Source organism: Macaca thibetana, chromosome 14 (assembly GCF_024542745.1).
Source record: "Macaca thibetana thibetana isolate TM-01 chromosome 14, ASM2454274v1, whole genome shotgun sequence".
Taxonomy (NCBI): Eukaryota; Metazoa; Chordata; class Mammalia; order Primates; family Cercopithecidae; genus Macaca; species Macaca thibetana.
The window spans coordinates 110,518,779-110,544,823 of record NC_065591.1 but is presented as its reverse complement, the minus strand read 5'-3'; the positions used below and the strand labels follow the sequence as shown (position 1 = coordinate 110,544,823).

Genomic DNA, 26,045 nt, shown 5'->3' with positions numbered 1-26,045 from the left:
AAATGTTTGAGATTGGCCTCATCGTGTTTTTGAGATAGTTCAAAGTTGTGTCTTTCCTAGCTTGGCTAGTGATTTGGTCTAAGTGTAGCTGTATTATTAATTCTTAAATATAAAAGAGGAGAGTTCTTTCAAAGGGGTTCTTTTAAAAAGGAAACAAAGTTTTTCTGTTGTGTTTGCTAATTTAATTTTGTTTGTTTGTTTCAGATTGACGTGAGTGAATTCAGATATAACTCAAGCTTGTTAGAGGGCTTTTTAAAAATAAAAAGTTGATTCCGTGCAAGGGAGCAAGTTACTGCTGCTTACCGTTCAGAGACTTACAGGTGCTTGCCTGCATTGCAATAAAGGACTCATTTATTGAGCAAGACTTATTTATCTCTTCATTTTGGAGAGCCTAATAAACTGTTATTACAGTTTCTCTACTGACTTTCAAAAGTTTTGAAGTTTGAAAGACACCTTTGCAACTAAAACAGCATGAGCACGGCCAGAACAGAGAACCCTGTTATAATGGGTCTGTCCAGTCAAAATGGTCAGCTGAGAGGCCCTGTGAAACCCACTGGTGGCCCTGGAGGAGGGGGCACACAGACACAGCAACAGATGAACCAGCTGAAAAACACCAACACAATCAATAATGGCACTCAGCAGCAAGCACAGAGTATGACCACCACTATTAAGTAAGTGTTAGAGTAAATTATAATAAACACTTTTGGGGAACCAAGATTTTTGTTACTTTGGTGTTGACTATTAATACTTATGCCTTAATTTAACCATTTTGATTCCAAATAGAGAACAGATGACTTTGTTTTATGGCCAGTAGGTATTTGCAATAGAATAACATTATTTCTGCCATATTTATTCAGCATGTAGTGATCCTAAGGACAGATGATATACACAAATTTTGTATAAATGGTTTTTGGAAACATTTCTGGCTTTCATAATCAGTGTAAAAGTTATTAGCTTAGTTTGTTATAAATGAATAAAATTATTAGTCATCTTGTTTTTGTCTGTATAGTTTATTTAGTGTTGTTATGACTGCACCTTACCCTAAACAGCACATAAAGCCAACTTTAAGTATTAAATTTAAAGACTCAGTCTGAGTCTTTAGAGTATTTAAAGACTTGCCCAGCCTTCTGAACTCCAAGCATTGTTCACTCAGAAAATTTCCTCGTAACTTTTTTTAGCTTATGGAACTTAGCTTTTTTACTGCAAAAAAAAAAAAAAAAAGTTGGCTGATTGAGGTGATTCAGGGCTGTAATCCCTGTACTTTGGGGAGGCCAATGTGGGAGGATCACTTGAGTCCAGGATTTTGAGACCAACCTAGGCAACATAACGAGACTCTGTCTCTACCAGAAAAAAATATTTTTTTTGTTTTTCCTTTTACATATAAAACGGGAACTAAGAATTTTGAACTCACAGAACACAGTTCTGAACAGTCTCAGAAACCTTTTGTTAACCTTAAAATTGAAGAGCCTCCTCTTACTAGAGGGTAAGCTGAAAGTATGTAGGCTACTTTTAAGTGTATGTTTTAATTAGAGTATTTGAATGGTAACCATCACTGTAAAGATTCAGCTATAGGAAATTAACATTTAAGATTCTTGGCTCCAATTGATGTTTGGCTTTTGTTAAGAACTTGCCATACAGGGCTGGGCGCGGTGGCACGTGCCTGTAATCCCAGCACATTGGGAGGCCGAGGCAGGCAGATCACCTGAGGTTGGGAGTTCAAGACCAGCCTGACAAACATGGAGAAACCCTGTTTCTGCTAAAAATCCAAAATTAGCTGGGCGTGGTGGCGCATGCCTATAACGCTACTCGGGAGACTGAGGCAGGAGAATCACTTGAACCTGGGAGGTGGAGGTTGCAGTGAGCTGAGATTGCACTGTTGCACTCCAGCCTGGGCAACAAGAGTGAAACTCTATCTCACAAAAAAAAAAAAAAAGAAAAAAAAGGCCAGGTGCAGTAGCTCACGCCCGTAATCCCAGCACTTTGGGAGGCTGAGGCGGGCAGATCACGAGGTCAAGAGTTCGAGGCCAGCCTGACCAACATGGTGAAACCCTGTCTTTACTAAAAATACAAAAATTAGCTGGGTGTGGTGGCATGCACCTGTAATCCCAGCTACTCAGGAGGCTGAGGCAGGAGAATCACTTGAACTCGGGAGGTGGAGGTTGCAGAGAGCCAAGATCGTGCCACTGTACTCCAGCCTGGGCGACAGACTCCGTCTCCAAAAAAGAAAACAAAACTTGCCATGTGAAATAATTTAACCCTGGGAATCTTTATAAGATGTTGACACTGGGTTACTGAACTGAGGTATATGTTTTATTACAACCTAGATCTTTTCACTTCCTACAGAAAAATAGCTTATACAAGCTACCAGACTGTCATATAGTTACTGTATGTGTTTCACTAGGACCTCTAATAACTAATTTTCAACAGAATTGGTTAGGTCACTGGTAGAATTGGTATTAGTGTATATTCCATTATTTTTAAGGTGAATGCTTTAATTGGTATAGAAATGAATACTACTTTGGTTGTAGTTTGTCTTGACAGAATGTAAGTAGGTTAGCAAAATTTAGACTAATTTTAACTGTTTTTTAATAACTTTTTTTTTTTTTTTTTTTGAGACAGGGTCTCACTTTGTTGCCCAGGCTGGAGTATGGTGGCACGATCACGGCTCACTGCAGCCTCAGCTTCCCAGGCTCAAGTGACCCTTCTGCCTCAGCCCTACAAATAGTGGGGACTACTGGTTTGTGCCAGTAGCAATGGGGTTTTGTTGTGTTGCCCAGGCTGGTCTGGAACCCTGAGCTCAAGTGATCTGCCGACCTTGACATTTCACAGTACTGGGATTACAGATGTGAGCCACTGCGCCCAGCCTATTTTTAATTTTTTTTTTGAGATGGACTCTCACTCCCTTGCCCAGGCTGGAATGCAGTGGTGTGATCTCGACTCACTACAACCTCCACCTTCTGGATTCCAGCCATTCTCCTGCCTCAGCCTCCCAAGTAGCTGGGATTACAGGTGTCCACCATCACGCCTGGCTAATATTTGTATTTTTAGTAGAGATGAGATTTCACCATGTTGGCCAGGATACCCTTGAATTCCTGACCTCAGGTGATCTGCCTGCCTCAGCCTCCCAGAGTGCTGGGATTACAGGCATGAGCCACCGCACCTGGCCTATGAGAATAGTTTCTATTTTAAAAATTCTGGGGCTGGGTATGATGGCTCATGCTGTTCATCCCAGCACTTTGGGAGGCTGAGGTGGGAAGATCACTTGAGGCCAGGAGGTTGAGACTAACCTGGGCAACATAGCAAGACCCTGTCTCTACAAATATTAAAGGCCGTGGTGAGCTATGATGGCACCACTGCACTGAAGCCTGGGTGACAGGGCAAGACCCCATCTCAAAAAAAATAGTAAATTCTGATTTTGGGACAACAGTGGGTTTTCTTTTCTGATTTTCCTACAATTAATGGTTTCTTTTCAATTCTGTAAGTTCTTCAGATCTCATTTTCTGTGCCATCTCTTCCATGAAGTCCTCTAGATCCCGTCAAGTGTCTCAGAACGCTTCTAATACTTACCTCTGTCACTTACTTTGTCACTTTAAATAGTTTTTTCATCTCATAAGATTATAAATTTCTGTCCGGGCGCGGTGGCTCAAGCCTGTAATCCCAGCACTTTGGGAGGCTGAGACGGTGGTCAGGAGATCAAGACCATCCTGGCTAACACGGTGAAACCTCGTCTCTACTAAAAAATACAAAAAACTAGCCGGGTGAGATGGCGGGCGCCTGTAGTCCCAGCTACTCAGGAGGCTGAGGCAGGAGAGTGGCGTAAACCCGGGAGGCGGAGCTTGCAGTGAACTGAGATTGGGCCGCTGCACTCCAGCCTGGGCGACAGAGCGAGACTCCGTCTCAAAAAAAAAAAAAAAGATTATAAATTTCTTGTGTTCAAGCTTTGGATTGTATCTTATGCATTATTATTCACTATTTTGTTGAATTCAACAGTATGTCATACTGACATTTTTTAATCAGAAACTTTGATGATACAGACTTAGATGAAAGGCTTTAGTAGGCTGGGCGCGGTGGCTCACGCCTATAATCCCAGCACTTTGGGAGTTCAAGGCAGGCGGATCACAAGGTCAGGAGTTCGAGACCAGCCTGACCAACATGGTGAAACCCTGTCTCTACTAAAAATACAAAAATTAGCAGGGTGTGGTGGCAGGCTCCTGTAATCCCACCTACTCTGGAGGCTGAGGCTGGAAAATTGCTTAAACCCCGGGAGGTGGAGGTTGCAGTGAGTTGAGATCATGCCACTGCACTCTAGCCTGGGTGACAGAGCAAGACTCCATCTCAGGAAAAAAAAAAAAAAAAGGCTTTAGTATAGTAGTCTTGGAATTGGTAGCAAAAAGTTACCAGTGTTAGAGTATTTGCATTATGTAGGACCTAGTTTTAAGTAAAGTAAGTGGTCTTTTTTTCTATCAGTTGAGCATTTGAAATGTTTTGGGGACTCTGGTTATGTAAGAACAGCTACAGTGAAAACTTTTTCAAAGATGTCACAGTTAAATGCTTTGTCTGCAGATGTTCCCTGATCTTTTTAATTATTAGATGCTTTGAGTATTTATTGCTTGAGGTTTTTACTTGGCCCAAAAGCAAGTTTATTTATATTCTCCTTGTTTTTATTCTCTTTCATGGTTTCTGGCATTTCCAATAAAAAAAAAGTTTAAGAGATGCTCATTGGCTAATATTCTGCTATTATTTTGCCAGGCACTGTGCTGAGTGCATTACATCAATTATTTGATGTAACTGTTAACCTGTTTTGTTTTGTTTATTGGTATGGAGTCTTGCTGTGTCGCGGGGTGCAGTGGCGTGATATTGGCTTCCCGGTTCAAGCGATTATCCTGCCTCAGCCTCCTGAGTAGCTGGGATTACAGGCGCATGCCACCATGCCTGGCTAATTTTTGTATTTTTAGTAGAAACGTGGTTTCACCATATTGGCCAGGCTACTCTTGAACTCCTGACTTCAGGTGATCCACTTGCCTCGGCCTCCCAAAGTGTTAGGATTACAGGCGTGAGCCACGGCACCCGGCTTACTTATTTTTGAGACAGTCTCCTTCTGTCACTCAGGCTAGAGTGCAGTGTCGTGAGCTTGGCTCACTGCAGTGTCTGCCTCCCAGGTTCAAGTGATTCCCCTGCCTCAGCCTCCCGAGTAGCTGGGGCTACAGATGTGCCCACCATGCCTGGCTAATTTTTGTATTTTTAGTGTAGATGGGGTTTCACCATATTGGGCAGGCCGGTCTCGAACTCCTGACCTCAAGTGATCTGCCTGCCTCGGCTTCCCAAGTGCTGGGATTACCAGTATGAGCCACCATGCCTGGCCTGTTAACCTGTTATAAAAATGAGAATAGCCGGCCATGGTGGTTCACACCTGTAATCCTAGCACTTTAGGAGACCGAAGCAGGCGGATTGCTTGAATCCAGGAGTTCTATAAGAGATATAAAATCTTAACAACTTTTAAATGTTGAAAACTAATTTAAACCAATTTAAATTCAAACACACGCTGTGTAGGTCAAACAAAACACCTTTGACAACAGTTATACGGTATACAATATTGCTTAAGACGATGGATGCCTTAATCCCTTCTGTTCTTGATTTTTTTTATCCTCCTGGGATTGTTTCTGTATAAGAACACTTTTTCTAAAGTTGTTTAATTTTCTTGTTAGATATATTAAATGGAATATATTAAAACTTACCATGCTTTTAAAAACAATTATAATTGAGATGAATCATCTTGGATGCTATAAATTTTGATACTTCAAATTTACTGTATTCTCTCTAGACCTGGTGATGACTGGAAAAAGACTTTAAAACTCCCTCCAAAGGATCTTAGAATCAAAACTTCGGTAAGTTGGTTGTAAAATACAAGTAGAATAATGGTGGGGAACTAGAAGTGAAGTACAGCTGTCCCTCGGTATCTGGAGGGAATTGGTTTCAGGACCATAACACCGCTGCCACCCTCCTCCTCCAGCCCAGTAAGATAGATATTCAGGCTATGTATTCCCGTTTTATGGATGAGAAAACAAAAGTTCGGAGTAGTTAGTTACCTTAGTGTATTGTTTTCAACCAGGGAGAATTTTTGTCCCCCAGGGGGCATTTAGCAATTTGTAGAAACATTTTTGCTTATCAATGGGGGGATGCTAAAGAACAGCCCTTTACAACAAAGAATTTTGTGGCCCAAAATGTCAGTAGTGCTGAGCTTGAGAAATTTGACTTAGCCAAAGATATCTGTAGCTCATGAGTGGTAGAGGTGGGATTTGACTTCATATCTTGTGATTTGCAATTCATGGCATGATAGTTGTGTAAAAAAATAACACTATTCCACCAGTCCTTACAAGACTATGACGAGGGACCCGGCGCAGTGGCTCTTGCCTATATTCCCAGCGCTTCGGGAGGGCAAGGCAGGCGGATCACCTGATTTCAGGAGTTCGAGACTAGCTTGGTCAACATGTTGAAACCCTGTCGCTACTAAAAATACAAAAATTAGTCGAGTGTGGTGGCGGGCGCCTGTAGTCCGGCTACTCAGGAGGCTGAGACAGGAGAATCACTTGAAACTGGGAGGCGGAGGTTGCAGTGAGCCAAGATTGCACCACTGCACTCCAGCCTGAGTGACAGAGCGAGACTCTATCTCTCAAAAAAAAAAAAAAAAAGGCTATGACCAAGTGCCCTTTCCCCAAAACATAGTTTTTTAAATAGCTTGTGTGTCAAAGCAGGACAAGTGAATTTTCTTCAGGAAAAGTTGAAATACAGATTAAAACAAGTAATCTGCATGTATTTATATTTAAGATTGGGCAGGTAAAGTACTAAAGTCAGATAAGTTTTCTTTCCTTGTTTTTTTTTTTTTTTTTTTTTTTTAAATTGAGATAGAGTCTGGCTTTGTCCCCCCAGGCTCTGCAGTGGGTGCGATCGGGGCTCAATGCAACCTGTCTCCTGGGTTCAAGCGATTCTCCTGCCTCAGCCTCCCGAGTAACTGGGACTACAGGCGTGCGCTACCACCCTGGCTAATTTTTTGTATTTTTCATAGAGATGGAGTTTCACCATGTTGGCCACCTGAGGTCTTGAACTTCTGACCTCAGGTGATCTGCCCGCCTTGGCCTCCCAAAGTGCTGGGATTATAGGCATGAGCCACCATGTCCGACCCAGATAAATTTTCCAAAGGACACCAAATTTTCCAGACACTGTTATTTATTCTTTTATTGTTCCTTTTGTTTGTTTGACTAGGATGTGACCTCCACAAAAGGAAATGAGTTTGAAGATTACTGTTTGAAACGGGAGTTACTGATGGGAATTTTTGAAATGGGCTGGGAAAAGCCATCTCCTATTCAGGTATGTTAACCCTTTTTATAACATATATAAGGTTATGTGTCAGCCATTAAACAGTTTTCTTTTTGCTCTGCGGAAGTGGTATAGCGAACTAACATTTTTCTTTCATGTGTATACAGTTTTTCTGAAATATTTAAGGGTAAAGTAGAAAATCATGGTCTTTACAACTCTAAATATTTCAGTGTATATTTCTTAAGAATAGGATATTCTCTTATGTAACCACAATACAGTTACCTTCAATTAACATTGACAAAATACTTTTTTTTTTTTTTTTTTTTTTTTTTTTTTTTGAGACGGAGTCTCACGCTGTTGCCCAGGCTGGAGTGCAGTGGCGCGATCTCGGCTCACTGCAAGCTCCGCCTCCCGGGTTCCCGCCATTCAGCCTCCGTAGTACTGGGACTAAGGCGCCCGCCACCGCGCGCCCGGCTAATTTTTTGTATTTTTAGTAGAGACGGGGTTTCACTGTGGTCTCGATCTCCTGACCTTGTGATCCGCCCGCCTCGGCCTCCCAAAGTGCTGAGCCACCGCGCCCGGCCTCGACAAAATACTTCTGTCTCATCTGTCATTCTAATTATTAATGGACCCAAACATGTCCTTTATAGGAGTTTTTTTCTTCTATACAGGATCCAGTCTAGGGTCAGGTATTACTTGTAGTTATGTATTTTTTAGTCATTAGCGTTTCCCTAGTGTTTTTTCTTCCTTTTATGACATCGACATATTAAAAATACAGCCTACAACCCCTTTCCCCCACCGCTCTTTTTTTTTTTTTTTTTTTTTTTTTTTGAGACAGGGTCTTGCCCTGTTACCCAGGCTGGAGTTCAGTGGCCTGATCTCGGCTCACTGCAGCCTTGACCTCTTGGGCTCTCAAGTGATCCTCCTGCGTTCAGCCGCCTGAGTAGCTGGGACTACAGGCATGTGCCACAACACCCAGCTAATTTTTGTATTTTTTTGTAGGGATGGGGTTTTGCCGTGTTATCCAGGCTGGGTTCGCCATAGTGCTAGGATTACAGACATTAGCCACCATGCCTGGCCTCCTTTTTTTATTAATGGAACATTTCCCATTTTGGGATTTTCTGATATTTGAAAGTAATTGGATTCAAGTTAGGCTTTCTCAGCCTGAATAATGCAGAAATCACATTATGGCCTTCTCAGGGTATCATGTTTGAAGGTGTACATAGTGTCCATTTATTTCTCTTTGGTGATGTTAATTTTGATTACCCTGTCAAGGTGTTGTATGATTTTTCCATTCTATGATTACTGCTCTTTCTCCTCTCCGTTGAGATGAATAAGCAATCTGGGGTGCGTTTTGAGACCATGCAAATACAGTAATACTATTGCCACCCTCCTCCTCCAACCCAGTAAGATAGATATTCAGGCTATGTATTCCCGTTTTATGGATGAGAAAACAAAAGTTCAGAGCAGTTAGTTCTCTTAGCGTGTTGTTTTCAACCAGGGAGAATTTTTGTCCCCCAGGGGACATTTAGCAATTTGTAGAAACATTTTTGATTATCATTAATGGGGGAATGCTAAAGGACAGCCCCTTACAACAAAGAATTTTGTGGCCCAAAATGTCAGTTGTGCTGAGCTTGAGAAACTTAACTTAGCCAAAGATACTTGTAACTCATGAGTGGCAGAGGTGGGATTTGACTTTGTATCTTCAATTCATGGCATGATACTTGTTTAAAAAAATCACAAAATTTCCCCTCTAGTTTTAGCACCTATTGGTGATTCTTGCTTGAGCTCATCTCTGCTCTGATGGGTTATGATGACTTTCCAATTCTAGCACTCCCTCTGTATTTGCCCCTATAAAGAAGAAACTTTCCTTCCCCTCATCCATATTTATCTGTTATCAGTGTGGACTTACACTCACCTTTCTTTTTTTTTTTTTCCCTAAAAATATCCTAGATCTGGCCAGTGTAGGCTCTTTCAGGTTGGTTCCTGTGTTTTTATGATGTGTCCCCTTCATTTTTCTTGAGTGCTTTCTTGCTTTTATTTTTTTTTTTGAGACGGAGTCTAGCTCTGTCACAGAGGCTAGAGTGCAGTGGCATGATCTCGGCTCACTACAGCCTCCCCATCCTGGGTTCAAGCAGTTGTGTCTCAGCTTCCCCAGCAGCTGAAATTACAGATGTGTGCTACCACACCTAGCTAATTTTTGTATTTTTATTAGAGACAGGGTTTCACCATGTAGGCCAGGCTGGTCTCGAACTCCTGATCTCAAGTGATCGCCAACCTTGGCTTCCTAAAGTGCTGGGATTATAGATGTGAGCCACCGCACCCAGCCCCTTTCTTGCTTTTTGACATAACATGATGGCAGGCTTATCTTATATCTACCTTGGCCCAGCATTGACATCCAAGGATCCTTGATTCTTTTTTTTTTTTTTTTTTGAGACGGAGTCTCAGTCTGTCGCCCAGGCTGGAGTGCAGTGGTGTGATCTCGGCTCACTGCAAGCTCCACCCCCCAGGTTCACACCATTAACGTCCCATGTAGCTGGGACTACAGGTGCCTGACTCCGCGCCCAGGTAGTTTTTTTTTTTTTTTTTGTAGTTTTAGTAGAGACGGGGTTTCACTGTGTTAGCCAGGATGGTCTCCATCTCCTGACCTCGTGATCCGCCCGTCTCAGCCTCCCAAAGTGCTAGGATTACAGGCGTGAGCCACAGCGCCCGGCCTCCTTGATTCTTTTTAGTGTGGAGTAGTATTAGGGACCAAGACCCAGGCATTAGGTACCCTGTTTGCTACTTGGTTCTTTCAGTGGAAAGAGCAAGGAAATAAATGCATGTATATACACATATCCACACACACATACACATAAATATACATGTACATATAAACATGCATTATACTATAGGCCAGTTTGATAAATGATGACAACAGACATACTTAAATTGATGAAATGATTGAATTCAGGCTGTGCTAAGGACAAACCCTGTCACTGAGTACTTTTTCATTGAGCCAACATGTATTGGCTCAAAAAATGTGTTGAGTGACCTGTAAAGTGACCTTGGGAATTCTGTGATGAATAAAACAGATATATGGTTCCTGTCTTACAGTTTGGAAAGGACAGCTAATTGTACAAATAATTCACTGTAATATGATAGGTACCTTTCTGAATTGGCATATGAATGTAGTCATTAGAGGAAGATGGGACAACCTGGAAGAATTGAGCCATGTTCGAAACAGAGAATGCTGGGTAGTGATTACCCAGAGTGAGTGTGCTATTGGCTGGATAAAGTATTAAGACAAGGATATGCATCATCACAGCGGTAGTTTGGGTGTAGGTATTAGAAATGCCTAGGAATTGGCCGGGCGCGGTGGCTCAAGCCTGTAATCCCAGCACTTTGGGAGGCTGAGACGGGCGGATCACGAGGTCAGGAGATCGAGACCATCCTGGCTAACACGGTGAAACCCCATCTCTACTAAAAAATACAAAAATCTAGCCGGGCGAAGTGGCGGGCGCCTGTGGTCCCAGCTACTCGGGAGGCTGAGGCAGGAGAATGGCGTAAACCCAGGAGGCGGAGCTTGCAGTGAGCTGAGATCCGGCCACTGCACTCCAGCCTGGGCGACAGACCCAGACTCAGTCTCAAAAAAAAAAAAAAAAAAAAAAGAAATACTTAGGAATCTACTATGATGTAGGTCATGTTAATCCATTTTATCTACACGGAAGTTTTTTTTTTTTTGGAGACAGAGTCTTACTCTGTTGCCAGGCTGGAGTGCAGTGACACGATGTCGGCTCACTGCAACCTCCGCCTCCCGGGTTCAAGCGATTCCCCTGCCTCAGCCTCCCGAGTAGCTGGGACTACAGATGTGTGCCACCGCACCCGGCTAATTGTTTGTGTTTTAGTAGAGACGGGGTTTCACCATGTTAGCCAGGATGGTCTCCATCTCTTGACCTTGTGATCCGCCTGCCTCAGCCTCCCAAAGTGTTGGGATTACAGGTGTGAGCCACCGCGCCTGGCCCACTGAAGTCTTTTTTTTTTTTTTGGAGACGGAGTCTCGCTCTGTCGCCCAGGCTGGAGTGCAGTGGCTGGATCTCAGCTCACTGCAAGCTCCGCCTCCCGGGTTTACGCCATTCTCCTGCCTCAGCCTCCCGAGTAGCTGGAACTACAGGCGCCCGCCACCGCGCCCGGCTAGTTTTTTTGTATTTTTTTTTTTAGTAGAGATGGGGTTTCACCGTGTTAGCCAGGATGGTCTCGATCTCCTGACCTCGTGATCCGCCCGTCTCGGCCTCCCAAAGTGCTGGGATTACAGGCTTGAGCCACCGCGCCCGGCCACTGAAGTCTTATGAGAGTTCTTCTACAGTAGGAACTGCATCATTCAGCTTTTATTTCTAGTACTTAGCATAGTGCCTGTGCTTATTTAGCATGCTTTGATGAAACTTAGGTAACTCATGTCTGCAGGTGAACATGGTGTAGGGAACTGCCCAGGTTGAATCCCAGCTCTGCTCCTTCATAAATTGGTTATTTGGGAGCTGTAAGTCTTGGACTCCTGACCTATATAATTGAGATAATAGTATAATACCATAGGGTTGTTGTAAAGATTAAATGAGATAGTTCATGTGCTTAGTATAATGCCTAGTACATGATAAATGCCCAAAAAATGTTATGGGTTATTTTATATAATGGTTTCAAAAAAGGAAATTAGTTAATTTAGGAGACGTAATTGTTTTAAATTTGTTTTAAAGAGACGGAGTCTTACTGAGTTTCCTGGGCTGGAGTGCGGTGTCACGATCCTAGCTCACTGCAGCCTCAAACTCCTGGGCTCGCATGATACTCCTGCTCCAGCCTCCTGAGTAAGGATGATAGTGGAGTACCATCACACCTGGCTTCTTTTCTTTTCTTCTTTTCTTTTTTTTTTTTTTTTTTTTTGGTAGAGTCAAGGTTTTGCCATGTTGACCAGGCTGGTCTTGACCTCCTTGGCTCAAGCAGTCCTCCTGCCTTGGCTTCCCAACGTGCTAGAATTATAGGTGTGAGCCACTGCACTTAGCCCAGTCCTCATTCTTTTTTTTTTTTTTTTTTTTTTTTTTTTTGAGACGGAGTCTCGCTCTGTCGCCCAGGCTGGAGTGCACTGGCCGGATCTCAGCTCACTGCAAGCTCCGCCTCCCGGGTTTACGCCATTCTCCTGCCTCAGCCTCCCGAGTAGCTGGGACTACAGGCGCCCACCACCTCGCCCGGCTAAGTTTTTGTATTTTTTTTAGTAGAGACGGGGTTTCACCGTGTCAGCCAGGATGGTCTCGATCTCCTGACCTCGTGATCCACCCGTCTCGGCCTCCCAAAGTGCTGGGATTACAGGCTTGAGCCACCGCGCCCGACTCCTATTTCTTACCTTGTATTAAAATTTAAAATTAACTTTGTTACTAGTACTCTCAGTGTTGGTATAGCATAACAATTAACTCTTCAGCCACTTAACCAGTCTGACATCTAGCTTTTTCTGTAAAGTAGAAATAAGTACTCTCTCACGGGATTTTTATTGTGAAGATCAAATGTAGGGTATAACCAAAGTATTTTGAAATAGCAAGGTATCGTATGAGTATATTGTTTTAGATACTCAAGGCCACCAATTGTATTGCCTTTTTCTTTCCTATTGTTTTGTCCTGGGGATCCATGGAAAGCACAAGATTATCTGTTTCTTAGAGTCATTCAGAGTAACAAGTCACAAATATTAGGATTTTAGAACCGAAACAAAATCTACAGATCCCCTAGTAAAAAAAAAAAATTTTATTTTTATTTTCGTAGGTTTTTGGGGAACAGGTGGTGCTTGGTTACATGAGTAAATTCTTTTGTTTTTGTTTTTGAGATAGAGTTTCGCTCTGTCGCCCAGGCTGGAGTGCAATGGTGTGCTCTTGGCTCACTGCAACCTCTGCCTCCCGGGTTCAAGCAATTCTCATGCCTCAGCCTCCCAAGTTACTGGGATTACAGGTGCGCACCAGCCTATCAGGCTAATTTTTGTATTTCTAGTGGAGACGGGGTTTCACCATGTTGTCCAGGTTGGTCTTGAACTCCTGACCTCAGGTGATCCACTCTTCTCGGCCTCCCAAAGTACTGGAATTACAGGCATGAGCCACCACGCCTGGCCAAGTACATTCTTTAGTTGCGATTTCTGAGATTTGGGTGCACCCATCCCCCCCCCGGTAAAATATAACCTCATGGCAGGCTGTCTTCTAGTATTCTTTCCATTATCTACCTTCTCTCTCTCTCTCTTTTTTTTTTGTCATCCCTCCCCCGTGCCTAAAAGCATGTCTTCTATCATGCTTGGTTTTACAGTTTCATCCAGGCATTTTTTCCCCCTAAATATTAAAGCTGCTTTGATTAGTTGGGTGAGTCTTCTGCATTTGAATGGAATTCAAATGCAGAGGTGGAATTTTTTTGAGGTGGAATTCAGTTGCAGTTTGGCTGTGAGATTATTGGAGAATTGACTGGGTGCAGTGGCTCACACCTGTAATCCCAGCACTTTGGGAAGCCAAAGTGGGTGGATTGCTTGAGCCCAGGGGTTCAAAACCAGCCTGAGTAACATGGCAAAACCCTGACTGTACAAAAATTAGCTGGGCATGGTGGACATGTAGTCTTAGCTGTTCAGGAGGTTGAGGCTGCAGGTGAACCAGGATTGTGCCACTGCACTCCATCCTGGGCAACAGAGCAAGACCTTGTCTCACAAAAAAAAAAAAAAAAAAAAAAAAAGTTGGAGAATTAGGCACTTAAAATTATACGCTCTCAAAAGAGCTTTTACATTGATAGCCTGGAACCAGATATACTACAGATTGCTCCCACACATATTTCTTTGATAGAGCCATCTGTGACCAGTTCTAGGTATGGATGCTGTGGCCAGTAGAATAACTGCCATTCTAAAGGTGTAGCTTTATAGGAACATAGACTTCTTTGGAAGGCCTAAGAATATACTGTATTTGTCTGCTTAGCATTATTTGAAAGGTTATATTAACTTTGAGATTATGATTGAGAAAGATGGCCTCTCTTGTTGCTTCCAAATCCTGGGCACACCTCTTGAACACTTTTTCGAAAATCTAAGAAGGTGAAGAAATGAGTAGTTCATTATTGAGGGAAACATGGAAGCTCCTTACTGTTGGCAACAAAATTTTGTGCCAGGTCAACTAAGGTCTAATAAGGATTAATAGTTTACTATTTATAGTTAGGAATTATAGCATTCTGAATCCTGTAATAAGTCATTCCTCCTGTTCACAATGTGTTTATTTTGATTAAAAAATTAATTCCTAAAAACTCAGTTTTTTTGGTTGTTTTTTGTGGTGGTTTTTGTGTGTGCGTTCTGTTTTGTTTTATTTTTGGGTGGGGTCGGGGAGACAGAGTCTCTCTTTGTCACACTGACTGGTCTTGAACTCCTGGCCTCAAGCAGTTCTGCCTCAGCCTTCCAGAGTGTTGAGATTACAGGCGTGAGCCACCATCTGCAGCGTAAATTAGAGATATTATTAGAAATTACTATCTCCCCTTTTTTTTCCTGGTAAGCAGCGAACATCTGTAACAATCACTGCTACCTCCTCTGCAGTACCCATAGGGTTTTTTTTCCTCTTGGAAATTAAGGTTTGGAAAATAAGAGGAAGCAGTCAGTGTAAATGCAGCTAGTTGGGCAATGTCGAGCTTTTGTTGGTACCACACTTTTGTAAAATGCCTCTCAATACTAGGAAATTGGAAAGTACACCATTAATTATAGGTATCAGAAACCAACTTGATCTAACTTAAGCAAAAGGAAATTTATTGGAAAAAGAAGAGGAATTCACAAGATTGAGAAGACTAGAGAAACATACTTGGAAATGACTGAGAACTGAGATAGCTCCGAAGGACTTAGGAAGCTGTAATGGATGCACTGTAACATTTAGATTCTTAGGAGGCAACATTCCCCTGGCCTAGTGTGGGCTATGTGTCTACCACTTGGCTTAGAAAATTGGTGAGGCTTGGTCTGTTGGGACAGGGGAGAGCAGGGCGTATGTAATTCCTTAGAAGGAAATTGGAGTATTACTTAGCAAAGGGATACTGGAGAACCAATACACAACAAATACTCTTCAGTCAGTATCTAAATGGTACAGTGAGTGTGAACTTGGAGACCTAAGGTGGTAGATGTCAGCCCTAAGCTTGTGGGGTTGATTTTTTTGGGGTAATAGCTCTATTGAGATATAAACAACAAATCACACATCAAAAGTATAAAATTTAATGCTTTTTAGTGCATTTAGAGTTGTGCAACCATTACCACAATAAATTTTAGAACATTTTGATCAGTCCCACAAAAGAAACCCTTTTAGCAGTCACACCTCATTTTCTCCCACTCCTAGTATACTTTCTGTCATTCTAGCTTCGCCTAGTCTAGACATGTGATATAAATGGAATCCTATAGTATGTGATTTTTTTGTAACTGGCTTCTTTGACTTTTTTTGTGACTGGCTTCTTTGACTTAGCATAATGTTTTCGGAGTTCATCTGTGTTTTAGCATGTATCAATATTCCATTCCTTTTTGCTGAATGGTATTTTATTGTATGGCTTGACTACTGATTTATCCACTCATCAGTTGGTAGATATTTGGGGTGGTTTTCCAAGGACTGAGGAGTTAATGTGCTATTTTATGAAAATCTAGGAAGTAGGAAGGGGATTTAATGATCTCAACTGCTATCCATTTGAAAAACCTAACTTGTGATTTTTAAATAAAATAGCAGGCTGCCTTCCCCGCTATTTTTAAAATAGAAACTGCCCCTGCTTTTAACCTTATGAAGTTTTATTTATGAATAAAGTTTGTACTGTTGTTAAAAAAAATACATAGAAGGAACTGACTATTAAGGATAATGCTGCTGTGAAAATTCAGGTGCAGGTTTTTGTGTGGAGATATTTTTATTTCTCTTCACTGTATACCTAGAATTGCTAGTTCATATGGTAACTCTTTAACCTTTTGAGGAACTGCAAGACTGGTTTCCTTGCATGACTATACGTTCCCACTAGCAGTGTATGAGAGTTCCATTTTCTCCACCTTCTTGCCTACATGTTATGTGCAGATCTACATTCAAGTACTGGCTAAAGCATTTCTTGCTTTGTGATCTTGGGCAGACTAATCCTGTGAAGACAACAATATTTTATTCTCGTGTGTCTGTGTGTCTGTGTGTGTGTGTGTGTGTGTGTGTGTGTCTGTGTGTCTGTGTGTTGGAGTCTTGCTCCATTGCCCAGGCTGGAGTGCAGTGGCGCGATCTTGGCTCACTGCAGCCTCCTCCTCCTGGGCTCAAGCGATTCTCCTGCCTCAGGCTCCCAAGTAGCTGGGACTCCAGGTGCGCGCCATGACAATTTTTGTATTTTTAGCAGAGGCGAGGTTTCACCATGTTGACCAGGCTGGTCTCGAACTCCTCAGGTGATCCACCTACCTCAGCCTCCCAAAGTGCTGGGATTACAGGCATGAGCCATCTCGCCCGGCCAACAACATTTTCACAGTTGTTCTGGCAGCTGTGTTGTTTTGACCATATAGAACCCATTTATATCCTGTGATTGGAGCTCTAGGTAGAAGAGTGTTGTGGGAGATGGAAGTCGTCCTGCTTATTATTTAGTCATTTCTAGCAATAGCGGCTTTAAAGGGCTAAAGCTGTTTTTTGTTTTTTTGGTTTTTTTTTTTTTTTTTTTTGGTCATTAACCCAGGCATAGAAGGGAGAAATGTCAGTGACTGTGAATTTGATTCCTAGTGTCTTAGTTTTAGAAATTAAAAATTCAGGCCAGACACGGTGGCTTATGTGTGTAATCCGAACACTTTGGGAGGCCAAGGTCGGTGGATCATCTGAGGTCAGGAGTTCAAGACCAGCCTGACCAACATGGTGAAATACCCTGTCTCTACTAAAAATACAAGAATTAGCTGGGCGTGGTGGTGCATGCTTTTAGTCTAAGCTGCTCAGGAGGCTGAGGCAGGAGAGTCACTTGAACCAGGAGGCGAAGGTTACAGTGAGCCAAGATCGCGCCATTGTACTCCAGCCTGAGTGACAAGAATGAAACCCTGTCTCAAAAAATAAAGAAAAACATTTAAAATTCCACATCATGGCCAGGCGCAGTGGTTCACGCCTGTAATCCCAGCACTTTGGAAGGCCGAGGTGGGCGGATCACGAGGTCAGGAGAAGACTATCCTGGCTAACATGGTGAAACCCCGTCTCTACTAAAAATACCAAAAAAATTAGCCGGGTGTGGTGGTGGGCGCCTGTAGTCCCAGCTACTCAGGAGGCTGAGGCAGGAGAATGGCGTGAACCCGGGTGGCCAAGCTTGCAGTGAGCCAAGATTGCACCACTGCACTCCAGCCTGGGTGACAGAGCGAGACTCCATCTCAAAAAAGAAAAAAAGCCGGGCGCGGTGGCTCACGCCTGTAATCCCAGCACTTTGGGAGGCCGAGGCGGGCGGATCACAAGGTCAGGAGATCGAGACCACGGTGAAACCCCGTCTCTACTAAAAATACAAAAAATTAGCCGGGCGCGGTTGTGGGCGCCTGTAGTCCCAGCTACTCGGGAGGCTGAGGCAGGAGAATGGCGTGAACCCGGGAGGCGGAGCTTGCAGTGAGCCGAGATCGCGCCACTGCACTCCAGCCTGGGCGACAGAGCTAGACTCTGTCTCAAAAAAAAAAAAAAAAAAAAAAAAAAAATTCACATCATTTCCTTTTAACAGTTTTAACAACTAATTGAGCTTTTTCGTTGTTGTTTGTTTTGTTTTTGTAGAGAGGGGGTTCTTGCCATGTTGCCCAGGCTGTTCTTGAACTCCTGACCTCTCTTTATTTATGTCTATTTATTTTTCAGTAACTTTTGAGAATCCTTTGCTGTTTGAGAAATTTAAGTTAATATGAACTATTGTTATCATTTGCAAAATACGTAAGAAAGTAAGCCAAATATTAAAATGAGAGGTCACCTTTAGTAATGTGACCGTATTTGAGATAACTGCAATAGAATTGAACCCTCAATAGAGAGCACATTTCAGAACAGAGAAGTAGGCTGTGAGACAGACATTGGAGATTTACTTATTATATAAATAAATGACAAGTAGGACCTGAGATTAAGCTTTCCCAGCCTATTTGTGTTTTGTTGCAGGGATGAGGTGTCCAAGCTACAGTTTTTCACTGGTCAAATTGGTTTGCTAGTCAAAATATATATAGTCTTACCTTGGAATTGTTTTTGCTTTTTCCTTTAAAAATTTTTGTAGAGATGGGGTCTCACCATCTTGCCTAGGCTGGTCTCAAACTCCTGGGCTCAAGTGATCCTTTTGCTTTGGTCTCCCGTAATGGTGGGATTACAGATGTGAGCCACTGTGTCTAGCTTTTTTTTTTTGGAGACAAGATCTCTTTCATGGTGGAGTACAGTGGTGCAATCATGGCTCACTTCACCCTTGACCTCCTGGCTCAGCCTCTCAAGGGTTACAGACACCTACCACCACACCCAGCTAATTTCTGTAATTTTTGTAGAGTTGGGGTTTTTTCATGTTGCCCAATTGCCCAGGCTGGTGTTGAACTCCTGGGCTCAAGCCATCCCCCACTTCTGCCTCCCAGTGTGCTGGGATTACAGGCATGAGCTGCTGTGCCTGGCCATTTTTCCAATTTTTGTTTGAAGGAGGCTTTGCTTTTGTTTTGTCTGTATTTTCAAGTGCTATTTATGGGTCAGCCTGAGTTCCTCCACTTTCTTTGTTGTTTTCTTCAGACACACACATAACACAGTTTTTATGACATTGGGTTACAATTTAAAATTCTGTGAGCAGTTCTAGTAAATACTGGTTTATAATGATGTTGATGTTGACTGGTCCTGCTGATTTACTTGGATCTCTGCTATTCATGTAGAATTCAAATGTAGGATACTTAAAGCAATACTGAAAAGAGGTATCCTTCAGTGTATTTCAGAGAGGAATTTGCTTGTGTACTAAATTCTCAAGTAATTTTGTATTGTCTTATCTCTTTTAGGAGGAGAGCATTCCCATTGCTTTATCTGGTAGGGATATCTTAGCTAGAGCAAAAAATGGAACAGGCAAGAGCGGTGCCTACCTCATTCCCTTACTTGAACGGCTAGACCTGAAGAAGGACAATATACAAGGTTAGTTGAACAAAAGTTTGTTTTTAAACTAAAAATGGGAGTTTCAGCCTTGGAGCTATGTGTAGAAGATACTACGCCTTTTTTTTTTGTCAGAATTTACATTATCTAAAATCTGTATTCTTTCTTTTCAGATTTTTTTTTAGCCTGATGATGGTCTTTTAAAAATGATTCCCAGCTTTTTAGAGATTTCTAGTTTTAAGAGTGTTTTTATATGATACACAGTTTTGACAGCATTCCAGTGAGACAGGAAAAATAAGTATTAGTGCCCTATAGGTAGGAAAGCTGAGGCTGGGCACAGGGCCTCACAGCCTGTAATCCCAGCACTTTGGGAGGTCAAAGTGGGTGGGTCACCTGAGGCCAGATACTTAAGACCAGCTTAGCCAACATTGCAAAACGCTGTCTCTACTAAAAATACAAAAATTAGCTGGATGTGGTGGCACACACCTGTAATTCCAGCTACTCGGAAGTCTGAGTCACGAGAGTCACTTGAACCCAGGAGGTGGAGGTTGCAGTGAGCCAAGATTGTGCCACTGTACTCCAGCCTGGGTGACAGAGTGAGACTCTTAACTCAAAAAAAAAAAGACAGCTGAGAATCCTGAGAGGTTAAATTAGTTGACATTGCTACTTATAAACTATGGAACTATTTCTTGTGGCAGATGAGTGTTAGCAGAATTCCTTGTAGAAACATGAACTTCTGTTTAAAGTCTGTGGGTTCTGAGATTTTAAGAGCCTCGGCAGTGGGAATAAACAATTTTCATAGTTATATTCAGTGTAAGTTAATGGAATTAAGATTTCACCTCTGAAACTTTACATTTTTAGCTTTCTTAATCTGTAATTACCGTTTCTTCCCACTTTTTTTTTTTTTTTTTTTTTTTTTTTTTTTTTTTTTTTGAGACGGAGTCTCGTTCTGTCACCCAGGCTGGAGTGCAGTGGCCGGATCTCAGCTCACTGCAAGCTCCGCCTCCCGGGTTCACGCCATTCTCCGGCCTCAGCCTCCCGAGTAGCTGGGACTACAGGCGCCCGCCACCTCGCCCGGCTAGTTTTTTTTGTATTTCTTAATAGAGACGGGGTTTCACCGTGTTAGCCAGGATGGTCTCGATCTCCTGACCTCGTGATCCGCCCGTCTCGGCCTCCCAAAGTGCTGGGATTACAGGCTTGAGCCACCGTGCCCGGCCCCCACTTTTCATATGATATAAATAGAACCTAGAGAGCAGGAGTTTCCTACTTAGGTATTTTACACTGGTGAATCTGACTCAAATGTAGTTGGGGCTCTTAGAAATATGAAGTTAATAAACTTTGAGCTAATAGTTGCCAACTCAACATGCTAAAAGTTTGTAATTAAGAAAGGGTATTGGCTGGGTGTGGTGCCTCATGCCTGTAATCCCAGCACTTCTGGAGGCTGAGGTGGGCGGGTCACCTGAGGTCAGGAGTTTAAGACCAGCCTGGCTAACGTGGTGAAACCCTATCTCTACTAAAAACACAAAAATTAGCTGGGTGTGGTGGCAAGTGCCTTGTAGTCCCAGCTACTCAGGAGGCTGAGGCAGGAGAATTGCTTGAACCTCGGAGGTGGAGGTTGCAGTGAGCCAAGATCATGCTACTGCATTCCAGCCTGGGCAACAGAGCGAGACTCTGTCTCAAAACAAAAAAAGAAGCAGCAGCAGCAGAAGGCCGGGTGCAATGACTCACACCTGTAATCCCAGCACTTGGGGAGTCCGAGGCAGGAGAATCGCTTGAGGTGAGGAGTTTGAGACCAGCAGGGCCAACATGGTAAAACCCTGTCTCCACTAAAAATACAAAAAATTAGCTGGGTGTGGTGGCAGACGCCTGTAATCAATCCCAGTTACTCAGGAGGCTTAGGCAGGAGAATCGCTTGAACCTGGGAGGCGGAGGTTGCAGTGAGCTGAGATGGCGCCACTGCACTCCAGCCTGGACAATAGAACAAGACTCCATCTCAAAAGAAAAAGAAGAGTGTAATATTTATGTGATAGTATTGCTGAGGGAAAGTCTAAATCTGGGACACTATAATAAGTTCTCTTTTTGTAAAGAGATTTGTCCATTTGAGTTTTCATAATGTCCTGTGAGTCTTGTGATGATTCAACTTTTAGTTTTTTTGATTTTTTTAGTAGAGATGGGGTCTTGTTACGTTGCCCAGGCTGGTCTCAAACTCCTGAGCTCAAATGATCCTCCCGTCTCAGCCTCCAAAACTGCTGGGATTCCAGGTGTGAGTTACTCACTGTGCTACCCAGCCCAATTTTTTAATACATCTCGGTGTCTAGATTATAAGGGCAGTGTTTCCTTTTCTTTTTTTTTTTTTTTTTTTTTTTGAGTTTTGCTCTTGTTGCCCAGACTGGAGTGCAATGGTGCGATCTCGGCTCACTGCAACCTCTGCCTCCTGGGTTCACGATTCTCCTGCCTCACCTCCCTAGTAGCTGGGATTACAGGCATGTGCCATCACGCCTGGCTGATTTTGTAGTTTTAGTGGAGATAGGGTCAGGCTGTTCTCAAACTCCAGACCTCAGGTGATCCACCCACCTTGGGTGGATCCCAGCACTCCCAAAGTGCTGGCATTATAGGTGTGAGCCACCGCATCTGGCCGCCTTTTTTTTTTTTTGAAGCTGAGTCTCATTCTGTCGCCCAGGCTGGAGTGCAGTGGCGCGATCTTTGCTCACTGCACCCTCCGCCTCCAGGGTTCAAGTGATTCTCCTGCTTCAGCCTCCTGAGTAGGTGGTATTACAGCTGCGTGCCACCAAGCCTGGATAATTTTTGTATTTTTAGTAGAGGTGGGGTTTCACCGTGTTGGTCAGGCTGCTCTCAAACTCCTCGTGATCTGTCCACCTTGGCCTCCCAGAGTGCTGGGATTACAGGCTTGAGCCACTGCATCATAAGGGGCAGTATTTCTGTAGCTTCTTGAATTTTGTAAATATAATGTATAGTATGTTCTCCCACCTCACCCCATATTTTCTCATATGTTCCTTGATGTTGTTTCAGCAATGGTGATTGTTCCCACTAGAGAACTTGCTCTACAGGTCAGTCAAATTTGCATCCAGGTCAGCAAACACATGGGAGGGGCCAAAGTGATGGCAACCACAGGAGGAACCAATTTACGAGATGACATAATGAGGCTTGATGATACAGGTAAGAAATGATTACTAAAAGGTAGTGTAGCTCTCTGTAATTTTAGTCTCAAGTGTTTCAGTAAATTATTAAAAATTATTTTTAAGAATTAAGGAACAGAAATCCTGCAGTAAAAAAAGGAAATGACCATTGCATTCAAGAGAAAAAAACAGATTGACGGTAATTGAAAGCAATATTTGACTTTATTACTAATTCTAAAACAGCAAGTTTATAGTAATTTTACCTGTTTAATTGGTAAAGCTAAAAGTAGTAGTAGACATTAATGTGAGTTTGTGGAGAAATAGGCTATGTTGTAAACGTGGGGGTGTCAACTTATCTCTATCATGAGCAATTTGGCAGTCTTATTTTAAAATTATAAATTATATTTTTAAGAATCTTTCTTGAAGAAAAAAGTTGGGTAAATGTAGGGCTGTATGTACAAAGTTGTTTACTATGGGGTGGTTTGTCGTGCCAAAAAATTGGACCAACTTAGAAGGAGATTGGCTAAATAAATACATTAAAGTATAGTCTGAATAGTATTCTACATAGTCATTAAGGAGTGAAGTTGATCTGTATTCATTTTCATTAAGATTTTCATGATACATTGCTGAGTGGAAAAAGGTAACAAAACAGCAAGAATGAGATCACTCATAAAATTATATCTAAAATTTTAGTTAGAATACTATATATAATTATGTGATATATTCTTTGTATTGCATAGGTTTTTTAAAAATTGTTATCTTGTTTGATCCTTTTAACAATACTCGGTTCACTGTTCCAGATTAGAGGCATTGCTTTTATGTCAGAAGTCTGGTGTGCCTTCTGTTATTAATTGGGAATTACCCTAAGACAAGAAAGTATGCCTCCTGTTGGAAGCAGGTGATTTGGGAAGCTGTACCCCACCCAGTGTAGAGGTGAAAAGTATTTTTTAAGCATCCTGCGGTGAAATGGAAGACTTTATCCTAAAACACATCTTTGGACCTTTTTGTGTTATTCCCACCTCTATAACACAATGTGTTTCTTTTCTTTCTTTTTTTTTTTTTAATTTGAGGCACAGTCTTACTCTGTTGCCCAGGCTGGAATGCAGTGGTGTGGTCTCGGCTCACTGCAACCTCTGCCTCCTGGGTTCAAGCGATTCTCCTACCTCAGCCTCCTGAGTAGCTGGGATTACAGGCTCCCACCACCACACCCAGCTAATTTTTGTACTTTTAGTAGAGACAGGGTTTCACCATGTTGACCAGGCTGGTCTCGAACTCCTGACCTCATGTGATCCACCCACCTGGGCCTCCCAAAGTGCTGGAATTACATGGATGAGCCACGGTGCCCGGCCTAGTGTTTCTGATAAAAGATAGTCATGTGCTGCATAACAATGTTTTGATCAGTGACAGACCGCATGTATGTCGGTGTTCCCATAAGATTATAATGGAGCTATACAGTGGAGTAGGCTGTACCATCGCATAGCAATGCATTTCTCAGAATTATCATTAAGCAACTGAGGACTGTAATATGATAAACCTTTACAATATCCTTTTTGCCCAAATTAAAATTAATGAGAATATATGTTTTCTAAATCTTGCATAGTGCACGTGGTGATTGCTACCCCTGGGAGAATCCTGGATCTTATTAAGAAGGGAGTAGCAAAGGTTGATCATGTCCAGATGATAGTGTTGGATGAGGTAATATCTCTTCATTTGGCATTATACTATTCTGTACTTTTCTGTGCTTTGCTTATAACTGCCAGTGAATGAAGCAAAAGCTGCTTGTGTTTATGATCTAGTAAACACATAAGCGATCAGTTTAAATTAATTTGCTTATAAAATGTGTTTTACCTGTCAGCGGGAGTAGATTATAGGCATTCATTGGAATTCTCCTTTTTGTCTTTTTCTTAGAGATAGCAGAGATTGGGTTTTATTTTCATTTTTTAGAAGAGGAGTGAATAACCGCAAAGCCAAATTTATTCTACATCTCTTTCTACTCGGCGATTAATTTTTTTTTTTTTTTTTTTTTTTTTTTTTTTTTTGAGACGGAGTCTCGCTCTGTTGCCCAGGCTGGAGTCCAGTGGCCGGATCTCAGCTCACTGCAAGCTCCGCCTCCCGGGTTTATGCCCATTCTCCTGCCTCAGCCTCCCGAGTAGCTGGGACTACAGGCACCCGCCACCTCGCCCAGCTAGTTTTTTGTATTTTTTAGTAGAGACGGGGTTTCACCATATTAGCCAGAATGGTCTCGATCTCCTGACCTCGTGATCCGCCTGTCTCAGCCTCCCAAAGTGCTGGGATTACAGGCCTGAGCCACCGTGCCCAGCCTCGGCGATTAATTTTTAAAAGCATATAATATATATTGTCTCCTTTTGTGCATACTACTTTGTAGTGTTTGGTTATTAATCTCTGTTAGACGTATTATCTCACCATGTTATAAATGCCTTTTAAAAACTTATTAAAATCTGTAGTCCTGGGATCTAGCCATGTTTTGTACATATATAGATGGTCCCTGACTTACGATGGTTCACTTTATGGTTTTTCAGTGGAAGTGATAAGCTTTTATTAGAAACCGTACTTTGAATTCTTAAGATTAATTTTTTTCCTGGTTAGTAATATGCTATATGATATTCCCATGATGCTGGGCATCAGCAGCAAACTGCAGCTCCCAGTCAGCCACATGATCATTGAGGGTAGACAGCTGATACTGTACAGTATACGGTGTTGTCAAGTGATTTTGCCCAACTATAAGCTAAGTGGAGCATGTTTCAAGGAGGCTAGGCTAAGTGATGATGTTCAGTAGGTTTGGGTAGTATTTTCAACTTAGGATAAATTTATCAGAACATAATCCCATTGTAAGTCAAGGAGGATCTGTAGTGTATCAGTGTTAATGTTTTGACATGAGGTTATTTTCACATTTGGTTTGTGTTTTATTATTATTACTATTTTTTTGAGACAGACTCACTCTGTTACCCAGACTGGAGTGCAGTGGCGTGATCTCGGCTCACTACGATCTCTGCCTCCCGGCTTCAAGTGATCCTCATGCCTCAGCCTCCTGAGTAGCTGAGATTACAGATGTGTACTACCCACACTTGGCTAATTTTTGTATTTTTAGTAGAGGCAGGTTTTCGCCGTGTTGGCCAGGCTAGTCTTGAACTCCTGACCTCAGGTGATCCTCCCGCCTCGGCCTCTCAAAGTGCTGGGATTGCAGGTGTGAGCCACCACACCCGGCCTGGTTTGTGTTTTAGGTAACATTTAATTCAAATCAGGCTTTTATCTTTAAGTAATGAGAGAAAACATTTATTAGTCACTGGGTACCAACACTAAGTGCTTTACTTTTTTTTTTTTTTTTTCATTTAATTTTTACAAGAAACCTATAAGGTAGGTGTCCTGTCAAGTAGTTACTATAGTATGTAGACATCCAGATTTTAATTTGCTTATAAAATATGTTTTATACTTCAGATGCAGTAGTTAGGCATTCGTAGGAATTCAGCTTTTGTCTTTTTCTTACAGGTGCCAGAGTTTAGGTTTAATTTTTAAGAAGAGGAGTGGC

General features: G+C 42.3%; 1 protein-coding gene across 3 annotated transcripts in view; it reads left to right on the top strand.

Moving 5' to 3' along the window:
* The window catches only part of DDX6 (DEAD-box helicase 6), a 47,112-nt gene that overhangs the window by 5,818 nt on the left and 15,249 nt on the right, over positions 1-26,045 (top strand). For all 3 annotated transcript variants that reach the window (XM_050758414.1, XM_050758415.1, XM_050758413.1), the window contains exons 2-7: positions 205-671; positions 5,822-5,885; positions 7,261-7,365; positions 19,274-19,403; positions 22,392-22,538; positions 24,099-24,193. In XM_050758414.1, the coding sequence (XP_050614371.1) occupies positions 472-671; positions 5,822-5,885; positions 7,261-7,365; positions 19,274-19,403; positions 22,392-22,538; positions 24,099-24,193 (741 nt within the window). In that variant the 5' untranslated portion in view covers positions 205-471. The remainder of the gene's footprint in view (positions 1-204; positions 672-5,821; positions 5,886-7,260; positions 7,366-19,273; positions 19,404-22,391; positions 22,539-24,098; positions 24,194-26,045) is intronic.